This window comes from Clavelina lepadiformis, chromosome 2, assembly GCF_947623445.1.
Source record: "Clavelina lepadiformis chromosome 2, kaClaLepa1.1, whole genome shotgun sequence".
NCBI classification, from domain to species: domain Eukaryota; kingdom Metazoa; phylum Chordata; class Ascidiacea; order Aplousobranchia; family Clavelinidae; genus Clavelina; species Clavelina lepadiformis.
In genome coordinates, this window is record NC_135241.1 from 4,465,363 (window position 1) to 4,492,358 (window position 26,996).

The following is a 26,996-nucleotide window of genomic DNA, read 5'->3' on the forward strand; positions in this document are numbered from 1 at the left end:
GTGACAATACAGTAGAATAATGTTAGATATTACATAGGTTATACTTTCGGACAATATAACAATTAGACTTTATGAAGCTGGTGTTGATTTAAAGAAACATTATAGAGAAAGCCGGCGCAACGGAGTCAAAACAATTGTCGGGGAGTTCTAAAAGAAAGACCAAGGAAGCCTTTGGCAGTCGCATCCAAGTGATTATGTGTCGCGTGATTAAATGTCGCGTGATTAAGTATCCAAATCGCGTGATTAAATGTCCTAGTGATTATGTGTCGCGTGATTAAATGTCCTAGTGATTATGTGTCGCGTGATTAAATGTCCTAGTGATTATGTGTCGGTGATTAAATGTCGCGTGATTAAGTGTCGCGTGATTAAGTGTCGGTACACCGAGATCACGTTGTTACTTATTTTATCTGATGCGTTATAACTGTATGGTAATACGTGAACCAATGTTTCAGTAACTAAAGGGGCAGCCAAATAGGAAAGTTTACTGCTAAAGATAATTATAAACTATCCTGTCCAATTTATCCAGCCAGGTAGTTGTCATCTGTCGTCATACTCAATAAGACAATTTATGTTTTTACTTAATGTGTGCCTCAAGTCAATCAAACTACTGTAGATTGAACGGAAAGAGTCCAGTTGTTATTATCTAACTTTAAGCTAATGCTAGTTTTTAACTTTTCTGTGTGCTGGTATCCCTTGAGCTTTCATAAACTTTCCCTATCTAAAATGACTTGCAAATATAAATCAAATAGTAGTAGGCAACTGCATAATTACGGTAACATGAAACACAATGGAATAGTGATGAATAAAACAATAGCCTGTTTCTCGCGGCTTTTAATCGAGGGCGATTTCTATTTTTTAATCAGATCAACAGACAATGGACGATCGGACTCTTTTACTGTGCTGCTAATTCTGTTTCATCAGGAGACGCTTACTGTAAGACACTGCTCACACTTCGAGTCTCTTGTTGAAAGAACGTTTTCACACTTCCAATTCGGTATGCTGCTGGCGTTCAACTTTGTTTAAATGACGACTTTCAATAGAGTAATACTATAGCGTCGTTGCGGCTTCCAATCGAGGGCGGCTTTTAATCAAGAAAATATGCTACTTTATTTGATATATATAATCTACGCTCTACAATATTTATTATAAGATTCTATTTTTCATTGTCCTACCCACTGACTGCTTTGATGTCTTGAGCGCCCACGGGAAACATTATCGTCCGATCAAGAACCAGTGTTCTAAACTAGGGCTTTTCGAAGTTAGTTCACGCGCAACCATCTCAGTTTGAGTATACAAGACTTTTTGTGACCTTTTGTAGTGGGAAAAGTTTAAGTTAACTATAGTATGATCTATAATACTGTGTGCATATAGCATTGGATGCCCATAAGCGACGGTATTTTTTCAGTCCCAAAAATGTTTACGTCACTTTCGGTTTAAAAATATAGTAGGCATATACTATAGGCTACAGTACCTATCTTTTTTTACACCCTTGAGAATAAGAAAATAGGTTATACATATAGACTGCAATAACCCTTGCAACTTATGAAACATAGCGGGTCAAAATTAAAATTTACCGAAACTTTCATGTTTTTGTGTAACTTTGAGAGTTTTGGCAAAAGCGTTAGATCAAATCGGAAGAAGTAACCAAAATATTTTTGTTCGGAAGTTTATGTAACTACTTTTTCTTTATTAAAAGTGTAACATTCTATCCAACTTCATGGAACTACCACATAGTGATTGGTTATAAAACATTATAAAAAATAGCAAATAATTCATATTGTGCCCTTACAAGGCTACTGAGCGCTGTTTTGAAAAATTTCGGGATGTTTATGAGTTCGCGTCGCCGCATCTACGAATGAAATAAAGGAACAATAATGACCGTTATCTGATGGTGCGTGTGGCCGGCTAGGTATACCTATACCAGGTATAGTTACAGTAGCCTATACAAAACATATTGGCCATAGGCAAGTGTATTGCCACTACAAACGGTGTTTTCTATAGTTGCTTATACAAGTATTTTTTCTGAACTAGTTAAAGTCCTGTTGACTCCAAGTTAGAAAAACTGTTTTAAACAATAATGGCAGCTCGCTGGAGCACAAGTGGCGTTTAGACAATTACTGTTGCTCCTTACTTGATGTATTTATAATTGCTTGCAAGTTCCTAACTGCTACGCCATGATTATTGTATGCAATAAAATAACACTTCATGAAGCCCCTATACTCCTGAAGGGTTCTACGACAATTAACCGTTTGAAATTGACCGCGAACAAACTAACCGGGGACAACTGACCGTGACGTAAATTGACCTAGAACCAACTGACCGGAATCAAAATTGACCGGGAGGTAAATTGACCGTGCAAGTGCTGAATTATTGTGTTTAAGTTGATGGTTAGCTAGCAGGTCACGGTTCACAAATGATATAAATCATTATCACTTAAATCATATAATTTGAATAAACAACAATGCTAATTTGGACTACTTATTTCATACAATTGTACGGTTAAAATGCATAGTGGTTGATTTGTGTGGCCGGCCAATTTGTTGCCGGTCAGTTGACCAAGACCAATTGTCGCCGGTTAATTTGTTCACGGTTAATTGACGTGATCCCCTCCTGAAGAAGCCTAAGGAATTCTTTTGGAAAAATGTTAATCAATCTTCGTAAAGTTGAAGTATCCATTACGCAGAAGACGTGGCCTATGCGTCTATGTGACTACTACTACATGCTCATAATTTATAAATGCAAGAAGTCTTCGCCTATATTTGTTCATTGCGGTGTTATGCTCAGTTCAACGAAAGGAAACATACATCCTCTTCTCTTGAAAATATAGGAAGCTAATTTGCAAAACGTTTAGGAAGCAGGATGATTTTCTTGGAGAAGAAAAATATTTTCCCAACCTTTCCCTACTGCATCCTTAGGCATATATGTGTTGTGAAGACTCACGCGCACTTGACGACTTGGACCCACATACATTTTTTGGTTCCACGACATATGACCGCGGGAAAATGACCGCGAACAAACTCACCGGGGACAACTGAACGTGACGTAAATTGACCGCGAACAAACTGACTTTGATGTAAATTGACCGCGAACAAACCAACCGGGAACAGACTTACCGGAATGAAAATTGACCGGGAGGTAAATTGACCGTGCAAGTGCTGAATTATTGTGTTTAAGTTGATGGTAGTATATGATATGTAAAGTAAATATTGTTATTGCAATGTCCATTGTTATTGCAATGAGTCCATTGTTACAACATGAGATAGGCTACAACGCATTGTTTCATAATCTCATCAAACAACTCGTCTAGACCGGGAAAATGCATGTAACAATAGGAAATCTATGAATAAAGGTGAAAAACCCGTAGGGTCACCCTACACCCTACAAGGGGCCAAAAAACTCTACGAGTGGCAACCTTGACTGCAATACACATACTAAATTGGATAGTGACTAGATAGCGACTAGATAGTGAATTAGAATTTTGACCTTTTGACGGCCAATTTGTCGCCGGTTAATTTGATCGCCGGCCAATTTATCGACGGTTAATTTCATCGCCGGCCAATTTACGTCACGGTTAATTTGATCGCCGGCCAATTTGTTGCCGGTCAGTTGTCCACTACCAGTTGTCGCCGGTGAGTTTGTTCACGGTCACTTCCCGTGATCCCACATTTTTTATACATATCATCGAGTAAACAATATTTTGCTTTCATATAGGCCTAACAGTTATTAATTAATCAATACTTACTGTACAACTAAACTAGTAAAAACCCGTGAGTCTTCGCACAACCAAAATGCCTAAGGGTGCTGTACAGCAAGAATGGGAAATTATTTTCTGCCGCGTGTCAAAATGTGCTGTAGAGATCGCGCGATCTGTACATTTCGTGAGCATGTAAACTGAAGACGAATATCGTGTAAGTGGACAGGAACAAATCCTCCTAAACCTATTCGTGTGAGCAACAAACGACAAATCTTTATGATTTGTTGCACAGATTGTCTCTAGTAGAGCATAAAGTAACAGCTAAACAACCAGCTCTGTTTAAAAAGTGCTTACATTGTGATTGATAACCTCAAGGTTTTTGATTAATCACCTGGATTTCAAGGAACGCTCGCCCACCGGCTTATTTAGCACAAGCTAACGGCAATGGCTTCTTATGACAAACTAAGTTTTATGGGGCCATAGACGTTTTACGACTTCGTTTTTTCATTCATTGCAATTTTTTGTTTGCTACTCCTAATCGTTTTAATCATAGACTGCTATTTTCTATACCATATCTTGCAATACTGTATCTAAGGCTTAGTCGAGTTATAAAAATAACTTTAGGTTATTCATATTTTTTAATACAGCAATTAAAAGGAAATATTGTTACAAAAACTGTTAATGGTGTGAGTACGGATACCGCTCTTATACGCAAAATACAAGCTTTGTTCATCAGAAAATATAATTAATCCCAGCAAAACAGGCAAGTCATACGGAGTCACAAAATCGTTGTGTCCATCATCTCAAAGTTGTATGTTGTAAAATGTCAGCTACTATGCGTCCAAATATGAAAATAGAGTTTGTTTCGAGGCGTTTTAAGCAGTTTTTGAGACTTAAAAGCACAAAATATTCGGTTGGGAAACACGAGGATTTTAGGTCCAACTTTCCAACAACTTGGTTCCCTTAACTCTTAACTTAACCTTAAATATGCTCCTGTGCTCACCCTACTCAGTGCTCACGTTAAGCCACTAAACAAAGTTGTTATTTTGAACCAATTTCAATAAATGTAGTTTTAGGATTCACAAACAATCACGTTGTGTAAGTTTTAAAAGTGTTATTCGAACAACCATTTGCACAATCATGCACTGCAGTGTCGTCACGCCCTGTTTGCGGTTTAGAACGAACAAAATAATCCTTATGACGATATTTGAAGCAGCCATTCCAAGCTATTCAATTGTTTTCTCACCCTATCACTACTTTTGCGCCTTCCATATTTCCATCACCTGACATCATGTTAGCATCCATTACAATGATGCAGATGCAGGAAAAAGTGTTTTGCTAATTATGATAATTGTGTAAAGCCTACTTGTGAGATGTTCAGCCTGATCGTAAACTTAACTACAGGCGAAGAGCAGATCTTAGAATTGTTTTGCAGCGCGAAACACTATTTCTAACCGCTAAGTAGCAAGAATGTGTACTGCCCTAGATAGCCCAGGTTTGATTTGGTCTTCTTGCTAGTCTGAACGCGTAGTAGCCTACGCAGTTGTTAAGTAACTTAACGCAGCCTTAGTTTTGCTATAAGGCAAGTTGCATTGTATTATCACTTTGACTTTGAACTATCTCCAGCCTGTCATTGAAAACGTGTAGAAGTAGACAAAGACAAATATAATCGGTAGGCTATACAGCCTATGTGATGACATGTACTGAAATATGGTACCTTCTGATTTTAGCGATTTAATCACATTTAGTATTGATCTTAACTTTATTTTTTACAACTGCATTAGTTGCTGGGTAATAAAAAGTAAAAAGATCCCATTTAATTAATTCCTAATTCCGGGATAACTGAAAAAATGCAGTAAGAATCCATAATAATCAATCAGACAAATTAACTTTGGAGTCTCTCATCAGGTTGAGGTATTTCGGCTACAATCCATTCCTGTAACACGGCTCAGCTAATAGTAGTCAATTGAGCTCCATTCTGTCGTTTCAGATCGACTTATAGTGGCAATTTCAAATTAGTATCTGCTTGCTCTGCATGGACTGTCTGGCATCGTTGTCAATTAAATTTGTACCAACAAGACACCAAAAAATATAGTAGTAACTTTCTAATCGTCATGTAAACACAAAATATCGCATTACACACACAAAGCCTGGTATAATGCAAAAACCACATTGAACTAAACTAGGATAAATCAGCTAGAAATAGTTATTAACAATATGTAACCGGCTTAAGGCAAGTTTTACTGCTTATCACACATCACATATCATAATTGATAAGTCAAACAAGTTTTAGATTAATTTAGCGTATAGTATGTGACTTTTGTTAAGAATAAAACCAGATAATTTTTTACTTACTTACTACTTTACTTATATTTTAATTTCGTACTTTGTACGACAATGCTTGCGGAAAACATAAAACAAAGCAGCAGTTGTGGACGTGCGTAGTGCACTCACAAACGATTTTTTGGATAAAATGCACTATATAAGACATACTTGCTAACCACTAACTACGTTGCAGCTATAATTTACTACATAAAACATAAAATATTGCTACAAATGAAAGTCATGGAAGAAAAACGCGTTACACGTAATGTGTTGTGGTATATATACAGTATTACACTGTATTAACCGAACGTGAAGTCAAAATAAAAGGTGATTTATTGAAGAAAAATGGGTGATTGATGAACAATCGCTAATTGTGCCACTACGAGTAGTATAACTGACTGCGGAAGCGTTATAGATCTATTTTTGACCACGTGACCACGCTTCTTGAAAGCCATTCATCAGTAGGCCTAAAATTTTGAATTTTTCCTGACACATCTTTGCATGCGCGCAATATCCGTACATGCTTAATTCACTTGTTCCTGCGTTCTTTGATAAGCTTTCCAAATCCATTCTTGCGCAGCTGCAGCCATTGTTTTGCTGCTATCTTTTAAAGCAGGATTGAGTGGTTGGCCAACAGAAGAAGCTGCAACGAACGGTAAATGCTGTGGTTAGAATCTTATATAGCAATGCGATTTAAAATAGTCATTGCAGGGAGGAGTTTAGCAATAAATTCTGTAATTGTACAAATAAAACAGACTTGTGTAATTGCACCGAAACATTTATAAGGAAAGTAACTCTGTTTACCTGCACTAGATGTTGCGACGTGGTTGGTCGGCAAAAGTAATCTCGCGGCCGCTGCGTTACTAAAGTTAAACATGGCATTTCCTTGAAGACGAACGTCAGTTGCCGCTTTAGCACCAACAAGGCTGGAAGCTAGCGCCGCATATTGCTGTTTGTCAAAGGTACCGTTTATTTTCCTATTAAAATCTATCCCATCGTTTTCATTTACAGACATTTACGTCTTTTCTTACTTTAATTAAAATTTCAAAGTGATGTATTTCAGTAGTTAAGTTGATACTAAATCATTGCCTATTGGTTGTTGTGCTGCTGGACTGCAAATTGATATTGCTCTTACTTGATACAATGCGGCTGAATCAGGAAGACTAGGAAGTTGTGGAGGCACCCTTGATCTAAGCGCAGGGTTCACCGCATTGCTACTTGACGTATTTTGCATCCAGGGCGATATGAGGGGGTTGTCCATTGAAATTCGACGTCCACGTCGTGATCCTCCCGCTCCCCAAACGTGTGTACCCATGTGAACCTAAAATAAACGTAAGTTTATTAAACAAATTAAACCATTTCCGCAAGCAGGTTTTCACTATTTTAAAATATATTTTTTTTCAACTTGCAATTTCATTAATAAAGCTGCTATATACGCCTATACAAACATGTGTAATGGTGCATGAAGTATGGGCAACGAATTGCCTAACCTTTAAGTTGCCTTTTGTTGTAAACGCTCGGCCGCAAACGCTACAAGCAAAAGGTTTTTCTCCAGTGTGTGTTCGGTTATGAATCTGCAAATTAGATTTATTTTTGAGAAAGAAGCCCTAACCTGAAGTGTAGGTTGCCATACATATTGGCGTTGTAGAATGACAATAACTAATTTACTTGTAATGAGCTTGCAGATGAGAATTGCTTTTGGCATATGTGGCACCAATGGCGTGGATAATTTCGCTTTGCTGCAGGTGCCGATTGTGATGCCTCAAGGGGGCGCTACAGAGTAAAGGAGATGTTATTGTTATCAGTATTATATTCTTTATCATGTCAACCATAAGGAAATGAGCCTAATTTCAGACGTCGTGGTCTTTCTGACATCACTTACTTTTGCGGCACTGGTTGGAGTTCCATTATGAAAAGACGGCGAATTTGATGGGCTGTTGGAATTGGCTATAATAAAAGTATCGTTGTTTTAAAGAGTTATAACAACGTCGTAGAGCTGTATAATTTTCATCGCTTTTGCAAACACGATGAACCAACCACCGACCTGTTAGTGGACTAGAAACAGGCTCTAACATTTCATCTTCCACGTCTGTGATGTTGTGAGTGAGTAGGTGTTGCTTCAAGTTGCCCTTCGTGGTGAAGCCTCTCTCGCAAACACGACATAAGAAAGGACGTTCTTTTGTGTGGCTTCTTAAATGTATCTGGATATATACTTTTGTCTGAATATACTTTTTCACCGGAGACTATACATGGGTCATACAAATATTCAAAGAAGTGCATTTTTAAAAACATCCAGTTTTGCTGTTTTAAACTACTATTATATTGCGAAACGAAACCATAATTCATAACGTTGACCTTTTTGTCATGTAATGCTTCAAAATATTGGTCATTTAAGCACTACATCAACATTTATGCATTATTTATTGCATCTGTTACCAAGACATTACCTCAAGCGCGCTTTGACAGGTAAATGGCTTGCTACATATTTCACACGCCGTTGTCATTTTTCGAGTGCGAGCTTCCTCACTGCTGAGGGATACTGGAAGATTCATAACGGGCATATTTGTGGGCCTCATGATGGCGCTGTAGAACAGAGGATTTATATGTGAAATCTAAGACTACCATGCATTTTTAGTCAACGCTATATATTTATAAGCTATTGGAGAAATTGTTCATGTCACTCACTTGTGAGAAGCTAGATGGGCAAGAGCATTTAAAGAACTTGCAACAGTGTTCAATGATGACTGTGAATTTATGTCTTGCATCTCCTCCACGCTATCTTTTGATTCGGCAGATATGCCATCTTCCGGTTTAGGAACGTTTTCCGTATGAGTAAGGTCCAAAGCCGTTCTGTCATCATCATTTCCCTCTGGATTGCTTAAACTGCCATGGTTTCTGGGTACGGGCGCGGAACTCTTCTCATCACAGTCATGATCACCGTTTAGGTTTTGTTCTTCCGTCATTGATGGTGAAGACCTAAAGTCTTCGCGCTTAGTGCTCGATGTATCACGGTTCTCATTGCGAGATGCATAGTCTTCTGCATCATTTTCCAGGGTGTTATTTTGTTTTGGCAGATTTTCTTCGAACACATCATCGTTCTCCGTGGACTGCTGATCAGCATCTACGTTCATATCATTCCCATATTGGTTGCTGTCGAAGCCTGGCATGCGACCAGGGAAAACGCTGCCAGCCATTCCCAACATTCTGTAGTCTACTGAAGGTCCGTTACCACTCATCATTTGCGTTACTAAAAAGCAATAAGAAGTTGATTGCTATGATTTGCATACAACGTGTATTGACAAACTACATAAACTTTGAAAAAGTTAAGTGTCTGATACGTTGAAGATTATTTCTAACACTATTTCTCGATACAATTACTATGTGAACCTTGTTGCTGCTGGTGTTGGCTGTGCATGAAAAGATGCATTTGCATGTGCTGTTGCATTGACTGTTGATCCATGAATCGACTTCCGCATAAGGGACACTGAAGAGCAGCTGTTCGACCGGAAATACCGCCATGTGGTGGTGAATTTCTTAGCTGTTGCCGATGCACGCTGCTATAATGAGTTCGCAAGTTTCCGCGAGTAGTAAAGGCTCGCGAACATAAATCGCATTTGTAAGGTCTTTCACCTGAAAGCAAACGAATTTTATAATCAAATGTAGAAACGGCATGCCCAGCTTGCAGTTAGCAACACTTTAGTATGAAAAGATTTAACTTTTGTTTTTTTAGCCAACAAATTTCTTACCTGTGTGGGTCCGATAGTGCAGTTTCAATGCGCTTTGACAACTCAGCACACGGTGGCAAATATGACACTCATTTTTCTCTAGTGCCTTGCCTTTATCAATTTGCTCTACCAGTTGTTGAAGTTTCGATGTTTCTGACGATGGCATTCCGGGCCTTGCCAAGTTTAACCCGTCACCATAAGGCAATAAAGCGGTGGTAATTGGATTAGATATTTCACTACTTGGTTTTCGTGATGAGTTGTCATCTGGCAATGCAGAGGAATGAGCGCTTGGTGAAAGCGAATTTGCTTGGTCTGTGTCTTCCTCTCCGATGGAGCGATTTGGGGAATTAGAAGGCATTTGAGAGGCTGCATTTTTTGCCTCATCTTCATAAAGATCAGTTGCCTGGTTGCTTATCGGTGATTGGCTGCCTTCTTTAACCATCAACTCATTTGCTATTGCATTGCGGAAAGCGACTTCATCCAGCCCGGGTAGAAATTTTTCAGAACGCCGATGTGTAATGCTGTCGACAGAGTCTATAGCTTGAAATGGTGCTGGTAATTCAACATGTGGCTTGTCCGTCGTTGGTGTTGTGCTGTTTTCATCACTACTTTTGCCATCAAGATAATCGGGAACAACTGACATACCATATGGAATACCGGAACTCGTAGGAACGTTGTCAAGGTACTCTGGAACCGGATTTGCGTTCATCTCGATGTGCGGGTATTTGTCTTGGTGACGAACAAAATGGACTTTTAGGTTTCCTTTGGTTGAAAATCTATTGGCGCAAATGTTGCATTTAAATGGTCGTTCGCCGGTGTGCGAACGAAGATGAATCTGCAGCGCACTGTCACTGCCGAATACTTTTTGACAGAAACGACAAGAATGCTTCATAAAACCGTTATCTGAGGCTGATTCAGAAACTTGACCACCGTTTGGCTTCATGTAAGAATCATTCACTCCATTCATCGGTGGTGCGTTGCTTGAAGCTTGTTGAAGCAGGGCCAGTGAAGACAGAGGATTGTATGACTCGGCGGAGTTTGGTTTGTCGGAACTGTTTCGCATCATATCTCGGCCTGACAAGTCTCCCTGCCTTTCCCTGGAGTCGTCGTTCTTTAAATCGGCAGGTTCCAGAATGTTTGTCGGGTTAATGGCGGAAGGGAAAAGCCCATTGGGTGGCAAAGTACCGGGTGCATTTTGACCGGTCATTGATGCGGCTGCTGCGAGGATTTGAGGCATATTTTGCAGGTGGAGTCCGTTGATTGCTGAGGGATGAAAACTTCCGCTTTGGTTTCTCGGCGATTGCGGATTCGAAACCATGACAGAGAGTTGAAAATGCAAGTAGTTGAGCATTTGCACTTGGTACATATGTTGCTGCTGCAACATCCGGACTTGTTCCTTTATTTCCTCCAGTTCCTTGCTGTCGTTTCTATACTCTTTCATTTGTTCTTCGTACTTGAGTGATTTCCTTGTTTTTGCGATGAAATTAACCATTTGTTCTGCATGGAGGTTTTCTTTTTCTTCTTCCATCGCTTCGCCAAGTACTTTATCCAAGGTAGGTTTGCACGGTACGCTATTTATTGGTTCGTTCATTTCTAAAATATAATAAAGTAAATTTAGTAGAACACAGCAAAGGTAAAGCAACTCTTTTAACCAAAATATCAATCGTTGAACGTATATTTGCAACAGTCTAATCAGCCTACCGGAATCGAGATTATCCTTCAAATTGTCATTCTCGTTTGAATTTCTTGAGATGTCTGTTCGCGTTTCTTCGTCCTTCATTGTTTTATTTACAGCAACTGCATCGTCATCGGGTGAAGATATAACTGCTTCTAAACTGCCCTTTTTCGCTTGACTTTCCATTTCGCCGTTGACGCCGTCGTGCGCTGACAGATTGTAAGGTGGGAAATCGCTTCCGTTTGCTGTATGACAGTCGTCGCTGTCACCTATAATAGGCAAATTACTTTATGTAAATGCGCCATGCCGCCAATACATTTCAAGAGAGGAACTAAATTAGTGCCACCCTAACGCCATCAGCGCGTTTCATTTTTGTTTTGTATATTTCATGGCACTAAGTCTCTGTTGGAGTTATTTTTGTATGGCTGACTTGCAGCGCCAGTCATGTTTAGCTATGAACGCACATTTGTTATGAGTTATAATATTAAAATTGGCCACTTAAATTTTCGTTATGCCTCACTTAAAAAAATAAACCGAGGAAAAGGTGAAGTATCTTACGAGTTCATACACTTGTATGGAACCAGAGGAGTTTTACTGAGATGAACGATATGCCGTGGATGTTGTACATATAAATTTTTTGCGTATCGCAAAACATATAAACAAAATGTGCCGCGCTACCTGACATATCTATGTATTGTTGTGGTGTTACAAAACGGAACATGACACATTTCATTAAGATCACATGAAATTTTTATATCGGCCTTCAGACGTCGAATACATGTTTATCCAAAACAGAGCATAGTGTCCATTTCCCGTGCGGTTTCCCCTTCTTCATTCAAATACCGCATGAACTTATAGAGCATATTGGTTAATACCTAAATCCATAATCTGCTGTGTGCGCTATAATCGCCATTTTGGTAGACATTAATACGCCATATTGAGATAAAAAGTTTGCCGCTGACGCACATAATATCATTCTAAGTTAACAGGATTATCATTACTCTTTTTACTTTTATTACAGCGCGTGCTAAATTAGTTGTCTGTTTTCCCAGAAAATCCCTGGGTAGTTCAGCTTCGCATATCATTTGACCTGTTATCTCACATTGCTCAAACCCATGTCGTTTAATTATGATGATATTAAACAAAGTCTTGTCACCGAATTGTGCTGCTGTGCCAAGTATGCAATGTTAGATGTCAACTTGGAATGTAAGGGTGGAGCGTGCACGCGACATTGGTTTCGAGTTTCCATTTGAGTTGGGTTATTTTATTAAAAGAGGTAATTAAATTCATAAAGTTAGTGAACCGTAACACTATACATAACAAGCACGTGATCTACATAGGTCTGAAAAAATGACGTGTTTTTTTGGCATCTGTTTGTTGTCAAAGAAAGTAGATAGTTGTATGAAATATCACTTGGGGCAGGATATTGCGAACGGCGTCGATTTGTCGTATGATTGTGGTGTAAACAGTAGTTTTATTATGACGTTTATGGTGGAAGCTCTGCGCTTGCCCCTTAGAAGGAAACCTACGAAACAAAAGCATTCTAACCCTAGCCAGTGGGGACGCTGGGATAAAAGCAATCCCCGATTGCGGTTATGTAGCGCATGGACGGCGAATTCGTTGGCAATCCATCATAAAGCATGGGTCAGTTCGTCATTCATTATACGCGAGTGGGTCCAATCTCCCATGAAGTGACTAACTAATCGCTTTGCTCGACCGAGTAACATAATATTCCCGGTGACAGCTGATAAGGCAGAGACATATATGCACAAGTTAGCAGTCGTTATGAAGATGGTCTATCTTAATTGGATTAAACTTAACACGCATTTTTAACACGCCCAAAGTCTTCGGAGCAAAAAGCTTTTGTTGGCATTGCCGATTCTGTTAACGACCACGTTTACAAAGATCAAAGTGCAGAGTCAGATTAGTTGCGAATGCGTGGTAAAATTTACAAGTTTTCGAATGTTTTAAGGTTGGCCTGGGACTTGAATTTTTGTACGCTGCAGACCTCAATCTTGATTATCGTCTGTTTTATCAGTTTTGCCAAAAATTATTTGGTCTCCATTACCACCCCAACTTAATTCATCACTTATAAGTTATAATTAAGCGATACTATTTGCTGTGAAAAACTAGAAGACCAATAACTAATACAAAACGTACGTCATAGTCATCACCTGGAAACAATATGTTAAGGAAGGATTTTGGAAAATTTGCATAATCTTTTAAATTTTTGCACCCCAAGGAACAGATTTTTGGTCAATTGTCTGACGTAATGCAAAGTTACCATGTAAAATTTCTCAGAACAATTACAGGTATTCTTTACCCCGCAAATTGCAGACAACAAACAATGAGTTAAGGAATTTCTACACAATATCTTTGATAAAAACAGTACGGCATTCAAAAACCTGCTATTTTAGATGCCTGCAAAGAGGTGGTGAAGTTCACATGTAAATTAATACGCGTCCTATGGTTCGACTTAAGCGCTTTTTTTGTCAAATAGATGTGGTTATTTCAATCATACGTAATGATCCGTAACATTCCCTCACATTATATCTCATGCTTGCTAAACATCACTCTACCTATTGTTATGTGACAGTTCAGGTGTTTCACAGTATATTATTACGTAATATCTCACTGTGTCATTTGACTTTTGCGCCCGACCAAATGTCCCGGTATGCAGCCTATAGACCTTTCGAAAAACAACAATTTTCTCGTTGAAAATAGAAGGCATAAAAGAAACCGTGTTTTGACAGAATAAGAAGAGCTGAGGCAGATAAATGGAATCTCCTTTGAAAATCATGCACAGCTTAAGCACATGATCGTAATAACAAGAATAAATAGTGAAAAATGCCCATTACTGGATCATAACCGGTAGATTGTTAACAACGATGCGTGACGCGCCACACAAGACGGAAAAGATTTTTGTTCGAATCTCATCCCTCAGCCAAAACTTGATAAGAAGATTGGCTTATTATGATTCTCGAGATTTAGCCCACTTAACTTTAAGCAACACTCAAGCGACTGACAGATTGGTATGACAGCCAATACGAATTACATGCTGCGTAAAACACGCGGTATTGAAATGCACAATTAAATATACGCCCTTGCCAGAAATTACACGCCTATTCAACTTGCTGATTCAGTAAACAAACAATTTTCTGGGCATCCTGAAAAATATTAAAAAACATTATGACGTGTTGGCTGCACTTTATCTATATTTAAGTTTAAATGACAATGTAAAATTTCAACATTTGCACGTGCATTGTTTGCTGCTGTGACGTCAGTTTGTTGGACCTTTAATTGTTTTTTTCGTTTTTCAAATCATTGAAGGGATCGTATATGTGACGGTGACGTAAAGCAGTTTCGTAGAATTCGAACGAAACGAAATTGAGTGGAAGTGCGCAAATGTCAAGCGCGTAGGAATGACACGAATAAGTACAAGAGTCCTTCATAAGCGTCTTCGACTGGTTGTACGAAACATTTAAAGTTATGGCTTTCAAACAAGTATGTATCGAAGTACTGGCGCACCGTATTTATTCAGCTGAATTGGCCTGGTGAAAGCTACTTATAGATTTCAATAATTAGCGCATAATTTGTCGTCATGTATTAGAACGGTTGGCTAACTTCGTTATGGAGTATTTAAACAAGTGTTATGTGAGTGCCTTCGAGAAAAATACAATATATCCAACTTATAACTGAAAAAGAACCTTCAAGGGTGTCTGTTATCCTGACACCGATTGATACAAGTTATCAGTTATTTTGACACCGATTCGCACCAGTTGTAATGATTTTGGAAATCTGTTTTCGAACTGATAACTTTGATAAGTGTAAATTCTTAAGCCCTATCTATAATTTTCGTTTTCTGTGTCGAATGTTGGATGATTTTTTAGAGGTAAATGTTGCGAATATCTCTTATCATTTCTACTTTTATGCAATTATCTTAAAGGGTTGTTTGTGTGAGCGGCACTCGGTACCGGCTTTTAATGTGATGAATATCTCACGGTGATAATAAGGAACTGGTTGAAGAGAACACAAAAAGATCTGTAAATACTTGACGAAATTAACGCGCCTTTTATCTTGCGCGGCCATAAGCATACTTTTTTATAAAGTAGGAAAAGGCGTGCATTGTAATATAACAAGACCACTTGTGACGCTTAATTATTGAGTCAATAATGTATCAGCTGGCTTTTCTTTTTAGTTCCAATTAGCAGAAATTTGTTAAAGTATTTAACAACTTTTTCCTCTCTCGTTCAAGGATTTATAACAGACGGAAGCCAAACATTATCGCCACTCTCTGAACAAACACTATTTCTTCAAAAGAAAATCGATTTTTTCACTAACGTGACGTGAGAACTCGACGAAGGACGATTATTTGCGCAAACATAAAAGACGATTAATAGAATTAAGTTTCCTTTTACAAGATACCCCAAAACAGGTAACATGAATTGGATGCTGCGTAAGGCATAACCACGAAAAGAGATTTTCACACTGAAGAACCGGAAAACGTTACGCGTACCTCATAAGGTTGCTTGGTGGCTTACGTCATTTTAAGATAATAATTTTTGATGAAAGTAACGTTTCTGCTTTACAAGCTTATCATCGTTTGATGATTTGCAGACAATTCAAATTCAAATACGTACATCTGATATTTTAGTAACGAATTTTTTTGTCCTAAACACCGCGTATTTTTCTCGTCTTTCATCGGCTAAATATCAACTTGGACCTAATTATCAACAACGCATTTAATCTTGCTTAGGCCACCCATCGCCTTTAATGGAACAGATAGGCCTCTTGTTTTGTCATAAGCATCATCGAAATATAGCGCCTCATAGCGATCCGGGTCTGCACAACGTCACAATACCGTTGTTTATGACGTCGGCTGAGATAAGGTGCGATATCTCAGAGTTAAAACTAAAGCCAAGAATGTGACAAGAAATATATTATTCACGCAATCTGTTTCATTTTTTTCTTAGCAATCTTTTAACTCCAAGGTAAGGCCCTATCGTGACAAAAACCAGCGGCCTTAAATATCGCTTGATCGATTGCCAATTTAGGAACAAGCTGTTATGCCATTCGATTTTTGCCGGTAACAGTTTTGAGATAAACGCGTAACAAATGTTGCATAAGGCGACTAAATTAAAAGTGCGCGCGAGAAACATTCAATTAGAGCGCGCGCGCATGTCGGAAAATTTTAACCGAGCGCCACTTGCACTTTAAAATCGCGTCAAAAATCCATGGCGTCTTGTGGATTTTCGATTAGGATTTGTCTGATTCCACAATCGCGCATTATCGCAAACCTTCTGCAAACATGAAGGCTAATCTTCACACGTATCGATGCTGGCAAAAGGCAGCAACGAAAAGCGGAGAAGTCGAGCCATTGTGAAAAAGAAACAAGATAATGGCATTACCCTAATCGGTGTCGTAATTATACATAACTCCCTTTGGTATATTAAAGCCTATGAATGGTTAGTTGTGTTGGACCGGATACGCATGGATTGGTTTAGACTGACAATCTGTTAAAACAAGGCGTAGTTATTGAAGCGTTGCCGATCGGCTGCTTTGATAATGGCCATTAAAGTTGATTTTCGGGCATGTCTGCTCCTGGGATATTCATACTTGTTGCGTTGAAAGCGCAATGTATATGAGTCTTAAATGTCCTCTAAATACAATTAATACCACAGCTAAAATCACGCATTGTTTTGCCGACAGCGTTAGTGTTTACTTTGGTATTTCAGTTCCGTTTACATTACACCGGAATCCTTACGATTGCGAAAATGCAAAAATTGCGAAAATACAGGGGGTGTGTGAAGGTGTATTTGTTCATCTGTACAACGACCACAACCGCCGCAAACTTTTGTAGCGTTTAACCCATTTTGCCTTTACGCAAAAATTCCGAAAGAGCGTTACCGCCAAACGATCTAGGATGCACAGACAGTGTGCAGTATATATGAAACACATTATTTACCTGTAGGAAACTTGTCCGGCAAAGAAGAACTTATAAGTTAGCCTACACTTAAACTATAAACTGTCTTTCACACGACAATTTCCGGATTTGGAGTGAGATGTCGTAATTTTCAACATTATTGCCAGCCACGAACACTGCGAAACATGAAATCTGTATCGTTCCAGTCTAATGAGCTGGTTTGCGAGGGTAGAAGTTACGTACCCGTTTGACTTGCTGGGTGTATTCATAACAATATTTGAACTACGGTTGGTAACTGGTTTCGTCATAAACAAAAAAGTAATTTCTGGTTGTTTGACTAAGCTATAAACCGTGAAGGACCCAAAACAAAACGGTTTTGTTTTCATGTTGAACACCCAGCGTTAGTTGTAATCATTACTAAAAGATTTTAATTGAATAATAAATCTCGGAGTAATTTCTTAAAAAGAAAAATGATTCATTGGCCTGTTCAGACATTTTTTGCGCAAATTTTATTTCTCCCAAATAGCATTAATCACCAAACGTCTGCATATATGGCGTCGTCATAATCACTCATAAACGTTTATTTTATCGACATAATTGCCGTAAACAATCAAAATTAGCGAATGTGCTATCCGTTGTTTGTTATTAGAACTACGGTTCCGATATATTTCTAAAATTATATTTGAAGATGTATAGTTTGTGAACACAACACGTGCAAAATCCCCCTTCAATATTTACCTAGTTTATAATGTGCATTTTAAGTTGTGGTATGAACTTCAATATCCGTATTGTGTTATAATTAAAATCATTAACGTTACTTAACGTATGAACGACACTTATATTCTTACACGATAAACTTACCGCAGAAAATTCTTTTAATAATTTCGAAGATATTCCGAACAATATTCTTATACACTTCCGTGAGATTTTAAAGATATCAATATAGACAATTATATGCTAAAATGTAATATGCAATTATATTACTCATGACATTCGCCGATGACCTGTAATATAGGTAAATATTTCATGGTAATATTTAATTAACAATTCACATCGATCTAAACTGAAAACCACTTAAATTCAGAAATTAATTTCGTCTTTTCAATCTTTTTCTTTCTCGCAGCAAATACATAACCTGTCTGAGTAACACACCATGTAAAATTTTGATGCCTAATACTTCTTTTTTACCATTTTCGTGACTCTGTTAACAGCTTTGAGATCCGATTGCTTCCACGACAAAAACACGTTTACTAATAGCGAATTTATTATGATTTGCTTGTATTAATTCTCTCCTGCAATATACTTGTACAGGTAGGGAGCGCAGCAAAACACCATAATCTAGCTTTGAATACACGATATTTCCTAACTGCGACTCGATTAATGACTGGTTGACGTAGTCCTACACGATACATATCACTACAGCCATAACCATTAACTTTTAATTTCTAAACTGTATTGCATTCATTTCCTCAAGCTATATGTATTTTTTCTTACCCTGTTCCAAGAAACGACGTTGTCTGGTGTAAGACTCTTAAAATGTTGGCGTTATCGTTTATGACATAACAGAGACAGCTCTATTACGACATAAAAAAGCTGAATGCCCTCGTGAATGTCAAACGTGACGAAATACGAAGGAACGAGAAAAAAGTTTGGATATCGAATCCCTGAACCTAATTATCGCAAAGTTATCAGCTCCTTGACATATATTTTTGTACTTAAAATTACAGGCGAAGGTATCGGCAAACAACTTAACTCGGTCATCAACCGGTAAAACCGCAGCAAAGGAACATTGTCCGATCAAAAGCACACTGTAAAAATTTTGACATAAACCCAATTATGACCGCCCGAATTTGGCACACAAGCTCTGTGTCAATAAATTATGTTTGTGATGAGGTTTGTGCAAGCTTACTATCTCTGGATTGCTTTGTAATCGCATAAACAAATAGATTTATTGCGTTATAAAATGGGTCGTTCACATCATTCTGTTAAATGTTTCTGATAAAAATGCAGCAACTCTGAGCGGGCAAAATGAGCCAAAGACCACCAAACCAAGCAGACGCGACTTCCACTGTTGCTAAAGTTCTCAGCCATATTAAAATTTCATTTGCATCAAGGAACGGAAAATAATATTCATTTGAGCTTTATGAAATGCCCGCTTTGATGACGTAATAGGAAACGTATTGGCGTAAGTTTTCCTTCGCACGTGTACAGGGTCATTCAGTAAAGGCACGCTCATACAGCAATATTGGGTCATTACAAGACGATGGCCGCGGCATTTTTGAAAAGTATACCATTTCCCAGAACAAAAGTATATGTCTAAAAGTCTCGCCATTTGACCAGAAACCATTGCGCGCTCAATTAGTTGATTAAACGGTCGAGGGTCCAGTTACATAATGATTCGATAACGGTTATATTTTGCTAATGAATTGCCCGGGTCAGATTTCCACACTTAACGCGGTAGAGTGATTGGTAAAATTTTCCCTCACTTGTAATACAAACATTATGTACAATTTTGCATTGTGTTTTTCTACAAAGAAATCCGATACCTTTAGGATCCTAATACGAGACTAGCGTAGCGATACCCATCTACGCCATCGAATACATTTTGCTTAATATAATCTGGTTAACGCGGTATAAGTGATAAAAATCTTTCAGGTAGGAACCAGCGGTGAAAATACGTCACGGCTTCCAAAATGATTCGTGTGATTAAATTTTGAAAAGAGTCGATTTTCGGGAAATTTTATGCCCGAGAATCCTTGCAAGAATGTTGGTTTAGTCGTTGAACAATTATTAGGTAACTTGTGTTTGGAAACATCAACTCAGTCAGGTTATAATACAGTTAGCGATTAACTCCCAGGGATCCCAAGTTACACCGGTGAATGGAAGGTAAGGTGTCCCGTTACGAAAAAGCAAACGACAGTCCATTGCGTGTTATAGAAGTTTGATATAAGTCCGTCTTTCACACAAATAGGTTTTGAGAAATTTTTTTCAGGCGTTTGTATTTGGGCTTTGATTGTGTTTTGTTAAGTCTGCTTCGTCCTTTTACAGGAAATCACATTTACAACGATGATATTTTGGCGTTTTGTTGACGCGGGCCTTTTTTTATTGCCCAACAGTTTTAGCAGCCTTCTGTTGCACTTCAACATTAACGTAAAAAGTCGAATTCGTATTCGCCTAATTGACTTGACAATCCAACGACAAGGTTCATAAATGGCATTATGACGTCACATTTTACATCTGCTGCGTCACAATAAATTATGCGATCGGAATTTTGAAGTTGTGTGAGAACTTGAAAGAAAAAAAGTGAAAATAAAATTTGTGCAGCAGTTACATCGTCCCAGAGAGAGCGTTCGCTCGGCATAAAAACTGGCTCGATATTTGCATGATATTACAGCTTTCATCGCAGAGCCATATTGAAAGCTGAATATGACGTACCGGTTATCACTTCACGATCAGCGAAGCAATTCAAATTATAGAGGACGCTGCGACTCGCAGACGCAGTTTTGCTTTTATTAATAATAATAATTACGATTTCCTTTGACAATCATAACAAATAACCCATGAGATAATGTACGTGGGACAGGAAAAGTATTACACTCTGCTCCATATTTACCGTATCTTTATAATATCCAGGTCAAATTATAGCATCACAACCTGTTGTTATCATAAGTTATTTCTCTGTAATTTTGTGGCCATTTGTTTACCAGTTTATTTTTGTATCTGGTTGCCAGCACCATGACAAAACATTCAAAGGTCAAGATGCAAACTGTACTATATGGAAAGCCGTTCTAGTGATTCAGTTATTTCGTACATTATCCGAAAGTTTAGCTTTTCTTGCTTTGATTATAGCATCGAGTAGATCCATTTTCATTGACACATTTTAATGGAATTCTTTTGGGTTCGTTCTTAAAAAGTTTTGGTGCGTGGAGCGCTTTTTTCAACATAATGCACCAGTCAAGAGTCAAGACCCTGTGGTTAAAAAGATTAAAACTTGAGTCCGCATCTTGCTAAGCTGCTCTGCTCGGTACGCGAGGGATTCGTTTTTGACATGGAACAATCCCATGAATCATTTAACGAATTATAAATAATAATTCATAAGGACAGCGGGGAGGGAGAGAGGAAAATTATGGAACGAAAGGCAAATTAATTGTGACAAGACAGAGGGACCAGGAGGAAAAATAAAAAAGAAAATTATAGATCGTTTCTCACCTTCGCTTCATTTTCCCCATTCATTAGGGGTCAATTTCTGTACAAGATACCGTTATGTCCATCAATTCATGAACGTAACGGCGTAACGCCCATCCATCTGGGCTCTAATTTGTAATGTCGACCCTTCCGGTTAACACGAAAATGCATTATAGCCTCTCGCCATAAGGTAAAATTTCCCTATTTAGTAGTGCTATGATTGATGTATAATCGTATGGTGACGCACTTATGAAGATAATGTTAGTTTTTAGAAATACATTATTCATGCCTTTGGTGTTGTCTTTACGTCCGTAATCGTTAGACGAAAAATCGCTAAACTATATCGCTGAAATGCGTAATTTAACATAAAAGAATAACCTTTCTTAAAATTATAAACTAACCTTCTACGCTCCGACTTCTGTCTTCCTGTTCCTCATCTGGATTTGGGTCCTCTTGCTGACCTTCCATCGTCGATTCACCATTCGCCAGAGTTGCCTTGTGCGCGGAAGCTCCATTCATGTTTACTTCTTCCGCCGATTGGTCGCCATCTAAAGAAGGCGAGCTTGGGGTAGACGTCGTTCTCCACATTGTCGCTTCGCCTGCGCTTGGTGTAGGATTGTCGGCCGAAACTTGTTGAAGCGGTCGATGTGCCAACGCAACAAAAGCGTTTTCTGCATCGTCCGCATGGACTCCTTCTAACAGGGAAACACCACAAGGAGAACTTGCGATTCCAAATACATTTTGCGGAAGATTCGGGAATGAAATCGGTCCCATGGAGCCCTGTAGATGCGGAATCGTTAAAGCGCCAGACTGAGTAAAAACAGCGGCAGACTGATTCATAACTGTCCCCAGCGGTTCTTGAACTTGTTGCGGGTTAGACTGCTTCCTGCGTGACATTCTTTGACAAAGCAGGTCTCGGCGTTAAATCGACCATATATCACGCTATTTCGTTAAACAAATATCACTCTCAATTCTGAAATAATTACAGAAAATATGTTATTACCTTGATTCATTCACACATCGCAAAATCACCCTACCCACCCATCTTAAACGGGCGACATGATGGTGGCCAAAACAATAACAAAGCCGTTTGTACAGACTGGACGCTTGTTTGCGCCCACATGACGAAAACAACGCCGTTCTTTGACAGAATAAAGAAACATACACGTCAGAAGATTAAAATTATGTACGTATGGCTTTTGCTTCAATCAAAGTGCCATGCTGTTAACTTTGCCTTGCGATTGCGAGGAGTCGCGTCTGATAGATAGAACAATACATTCTGATTGATATAAATTGATTTATTATACTGGTAACTTTTAAACACTTGCAAAATTAAAAAGTAGGAATCCAGCTGCTACAATTGCTCAATCGCTTCTTTTTCCTCTGAATATGACTGCCGTTAAACCCCTAAAAACGCAAACCATTTCCCGTTTTAGATGACGTCATTTCGACGGGTGTGCAGCAGCCCGCGCGTTACGAATTTTTATGTCGCAAGGAGAACTGATATTAAACGCCCTTTTAACTTATTCCGGTTTGTAAAGAAAAAAAGACAACACCCGGCTGAACACTTGGTCGCTCGTTTACCGACGCGTTTCGTAGCCTTCAGAGCGAAAAATACAAGTTGCCATCAATCGATTTCGATAAATTGACCGAAGAATGCATCTTGTATGGTAACAAATACGCTTTTGTAAGCAATAACTCTCTTTTTACCTCACAATAGATGTCTCGGCGTATGAAAGATATGTGAGGTGAATTTTATACCGTGTTTTGTCGTCTCAAAACATGAGCCAAAAACGTCTCATATGAGGCAGTGTATTGCCTGCTGTCTATTATTTTGTTCTACATGAGTTTTGTTATCAGCTTGTCTCGACGCTGCGTGTATTGTATAAGGTACTGGCTTTCAATAAAGCACAAAGGGTTTTGAAGGCTGCTGAAAAAACCACGGTGCTGCTTCTGGTAGGATCACCTGTTTGTCCTACGCGCAATGACTTATACTAATATACTGACATTTATTACCCAATTTTCTTGTGCGGCTTGGCATCTTGTTTGAGGAAAGGGTTCATTAAAATCTGCATTATGTTGTTCATTTCTCACTGCAATTCTCTATTCAGTTTCACTTCACTACATTAGCGGAATTTTTGCACAAAAATCGAAGTCCCTCGCTAGACATCACAGTTATGACAAGGTAAAGGCCTACGTTTGCATGCCTTGTGATAACAGCAAAGTCAGAAATTGTTTTAGCCCTTGTTGCGTCATAAGCTGCTTACGGGTATCGTTTCTACGAGATGAACGAGTTCTTCACCAAGTGACGAAAAATCCTTTAAAGTGAATTTTTCTTGAAATTTTTTCTTTTTCCCTTTGTAATGATTTGGTATTGACAATTTTACTTCTTTTGTATTGCACAACGATTTTATTTCACATATAGGTCGTCTGGCAACGAAATGCGCGGCAATTTATCCTGGAGACGTGTAAACGCCATAATAAAAATTTCTAATTTATTGCCACAAATCAATTCTAAAATGATTTTGCGTTAAACATTTCGTCGCTAAATTCGTTTTCATACAATAATTGATCGAGAGAAAACAAGCGAAATAAATTTGCCACCGTTTATTAAGGTTCTGGGTGCCCTTCGCCATAAGCTTGCATCTGAAGTTATGAACAAGCCCTTCATATTTTCAAGCTTTATTTGTATTTTCACGGGAAATCTTGAAGTAGATACGATATTGCAAATCAACATTTCTTGCTACAGTAAATCCATCGATGCTTCCCGAAGTACAAGGCGTAAATATTTTGCATAACTCTTGAAAATGGGTTGCGAGTTACAGTTGGGAAAACCCAACTGAGCAAGTCGCGGTATATCCGAAATAATTGCTCTATGACAGAATAATGTTACATTATGACGTGATGACAGTAGTTTTACTACCGATTTAACCGCGTTTTCACGTTTATTGCGATCCTATTATGCTGGTTATTAATTTTATCAAATTATCCTTGAAGTGATGAGTAACATACGTATTGCTAAAAGCAACAGATACTATGATCTTCTTATCGTTTCGCTCTGATAGAGGCTTACTTCATGTTAAAGAATTCTCATTTCTCACTAGGCACAAGTTGACTCCCCATTTTATATAAACTTCATCGAATCCTGTATTGTAATAAACAGTGTTTTCATCCACCGTTAAAGCTTCGAAATTTTAACTTGCAATTTCAAAAACAGACATTTCATCAGCGAGGTACAAAAAGTAGTCGACACCACTGCTGCGACCGTTTCAAGCTTAACCTACTCGACAAATGCCGCTATATTCTGACCTCACTATCATTAAATGACTTATTCAATTTACGATATTACATGATCCAGTTATAATACGTTTCCATTTGAAATCTGGGTCGTTCACCCCCGGGTTTATTGTTATATGATGGAGGCTTAAGAATTTTATGGGTTGTAACGACATGGTATATTATAACAAAACAATAACTCGTTATAGATTCTTTTTGGCTACACCACCTGAGCTTCAAACACACGTTTCAGTAAAGCAAACACGTAAAGAGCCGATTAATGAGGCAGTAAAATCCAGGTTCCATATTCCAAGGAATTGTATTCGAACATTGCAGCTGTTTTCCTTTGATATTTGAAGGTTTTCCAAGGTGCATCGTTAAATTCAACTGTATCACTGAACTGCTATTTGCTCTTATCATATTCGGCGTAGTTTTACCTGTAATCGTAACTTAGTCGTTATTGGTGAAAAAATAAACTGTATTGTACAATACATTAGTTATTGCTTTATAAAACGTCTTTTTTTCTGCCACTATGCTGTATACACTGAGAGCTATCCCCTTGGTCGTCATAATGGCCATAAAAATCATATGCCATAAAAGCAACCCCGTAGATTAACAATACAACTGAAAGCACCAAGCATCATAAATAGCATTATGAAACAACAATAAAATACGATTTATTGCTCTCGTTGACATTCTGCTTTGTCGTTATGACATAGCTGTGTGATATAGTATTTTGTAATAAAACCGGTCGTTATAAATTGTCGTTGAAATATTCATATTGTATAATCAATAACTGAGCCATTTGCGTTCAAACTAGTATTTCAATACCTTTGACATTTGTCAAAACTCTAAAACGCTGAATAAATGTGTAGGTCGTAGTGTTGTTCCTTCACTTCTGTTGTACGTAAGTGGTGCATGGGAATTGTTCATCAAGCAAAGTGTAAACAGGTTAACTCATTAGCTGGGTGAATGTACGCCAATGAGCCACAACAGAACATATCATCCGTTAAATAACTTTAAACCTTTTGAGCCTAGAAACGTTCAAAGAATTCGAAAGAAAACTCTCACAAAATCGGTAATAATTCGATGAAAGCGTAGAATGTTTACCATCAATATGCCGATGATGAATGCTCTATTATGCTAGGCAATCCACCTGTTAAAACACTGATGTTTAGATAATTCCATAAATCTTGTTAGTCTTCACTTGTCCGTATTATTTTGCAAAGCGTACCGTGACATTGAAGTCTTATCTTGATGGATGGAGAAAAAACGTAATGAATTGACTAGTGTCACACTCCATATAATATTCGTCTTTAACTTAAAGTAAGAAAAGCATTGTAATTCTAAGAGACAGCGGTTTGAAAGGCTTTGGTAACAATTTTCTTATAATATTTCTCCTAACCCGTCAAATTCATTTGTGTAATATTTTATAAGTATTTCAAACTGCACCAGTATTACCATTTTAACGGCATAACTTATCATCTTAAATTTTAATCAAGATGGTGGTGATCAATCTGTTACCTGTACATCTGGTCAATAGGTTTCCGTAAACACACTCCCATATTTCTTCAATTTAATACTTATTTTCTTCTTGCACCACTTTTAATGACGGCATAACATAAAAGAGACCGTCATAGTCAATATTAATGATTTGTGATACCGTTACAACAAGCGTTCCCGTTGAAGGATTTGCGCCTGCATTTTGGCAATGTACCAGGAAGTATATTATACTTTGAACATAAGTCATAAACTTTTTCGTCTTTTTCAATGAATATTTTTTGATTATGAAAATTATAAGCCTATTATATTCAAGTGGGATAGTATTTCCTAACTGACTCATGGACGTTCTCTCTCGTTAGCCCAACCTTATGTTGACGGATATATAGAGAAAATATGAAGTTTTTTCTTTCAAATATATCCGGTTTTTACTCAGGTCTTATTCAGGGCAAGGTGTTAAGTGAAAATAGCAATATGAAAAAAGAAAAATCTTCACAGGAATATTAAGAAATTAAAACCGTTAATTCACGAAAGACCTGTAATGTTTATAATTTGGGGTTTTGTCAGCAAAGAGGTTCCTGTCAAGCTGCTTATATAAATGTCGGAGTGACAGTAGACCGTAAATCTGCATTTTTACCCAAGTTTGTTCTGTCAATTATTTTACACAGAAATAATTTTGCTATACCAATGCCT

At 38.1% G+C, this 26,996-nt stretch overlaps 1 protein-coding gene across 2 annotated transcripts; it reads right to left on the reverse strand.

Annotated features, from left to right (window-relative positions):
- Positions 1 to 5,784: 5,784 nt before the first annotated feature.
- LOC143445610 (sal-like protein 1) lies at positions 5,785 to 22,496 on the reverse strand. Of its 2 annotated transcripts, none has more exons than XM_076944833.1 (13): positions 21,929 to 22,496; positions 11,446 to 11,688; positions 9,766 to 11,337; positions 9,407 to 9,649; positions 8,705 to 9,266; positions 8,467 to 8,602; positions 8,064 to 8,220; positions 7,902 to 7,966; positions 7,688 to 7,792; positions 7,510 to 7,593; positions 7,155 to 7,340; positions 6,824 to 6,968; positions 5,785 to 6,662 (listed from the first exon to the last, which is right to left on the reverse strand). In XM_076944833.1, exons 1-13 carry the CDS (start codon positions 22,422 to 22,424, stop codon positions 6,544 to 6,546), a joined length of 4,113 nt encoding a protein of 1,370 aa, XP_076800948.1. In that variant the 5' UTR covers positions 22,425 to 22,496; the 3' UTR covers positions 5,785 to 6,543. The 2 variants fall into 2 exon arrangements, with proteins under 2 accessions (XP_076800948.1, XP_076800949.1); XM_076944834.1 differs by lacking the exon at positions 21,929 to 22,496 and adding an exon at positions 18,204 to 18,362.
- Positions 22,497 to 26,996: the final 4,500 nt, after the last annotated feature.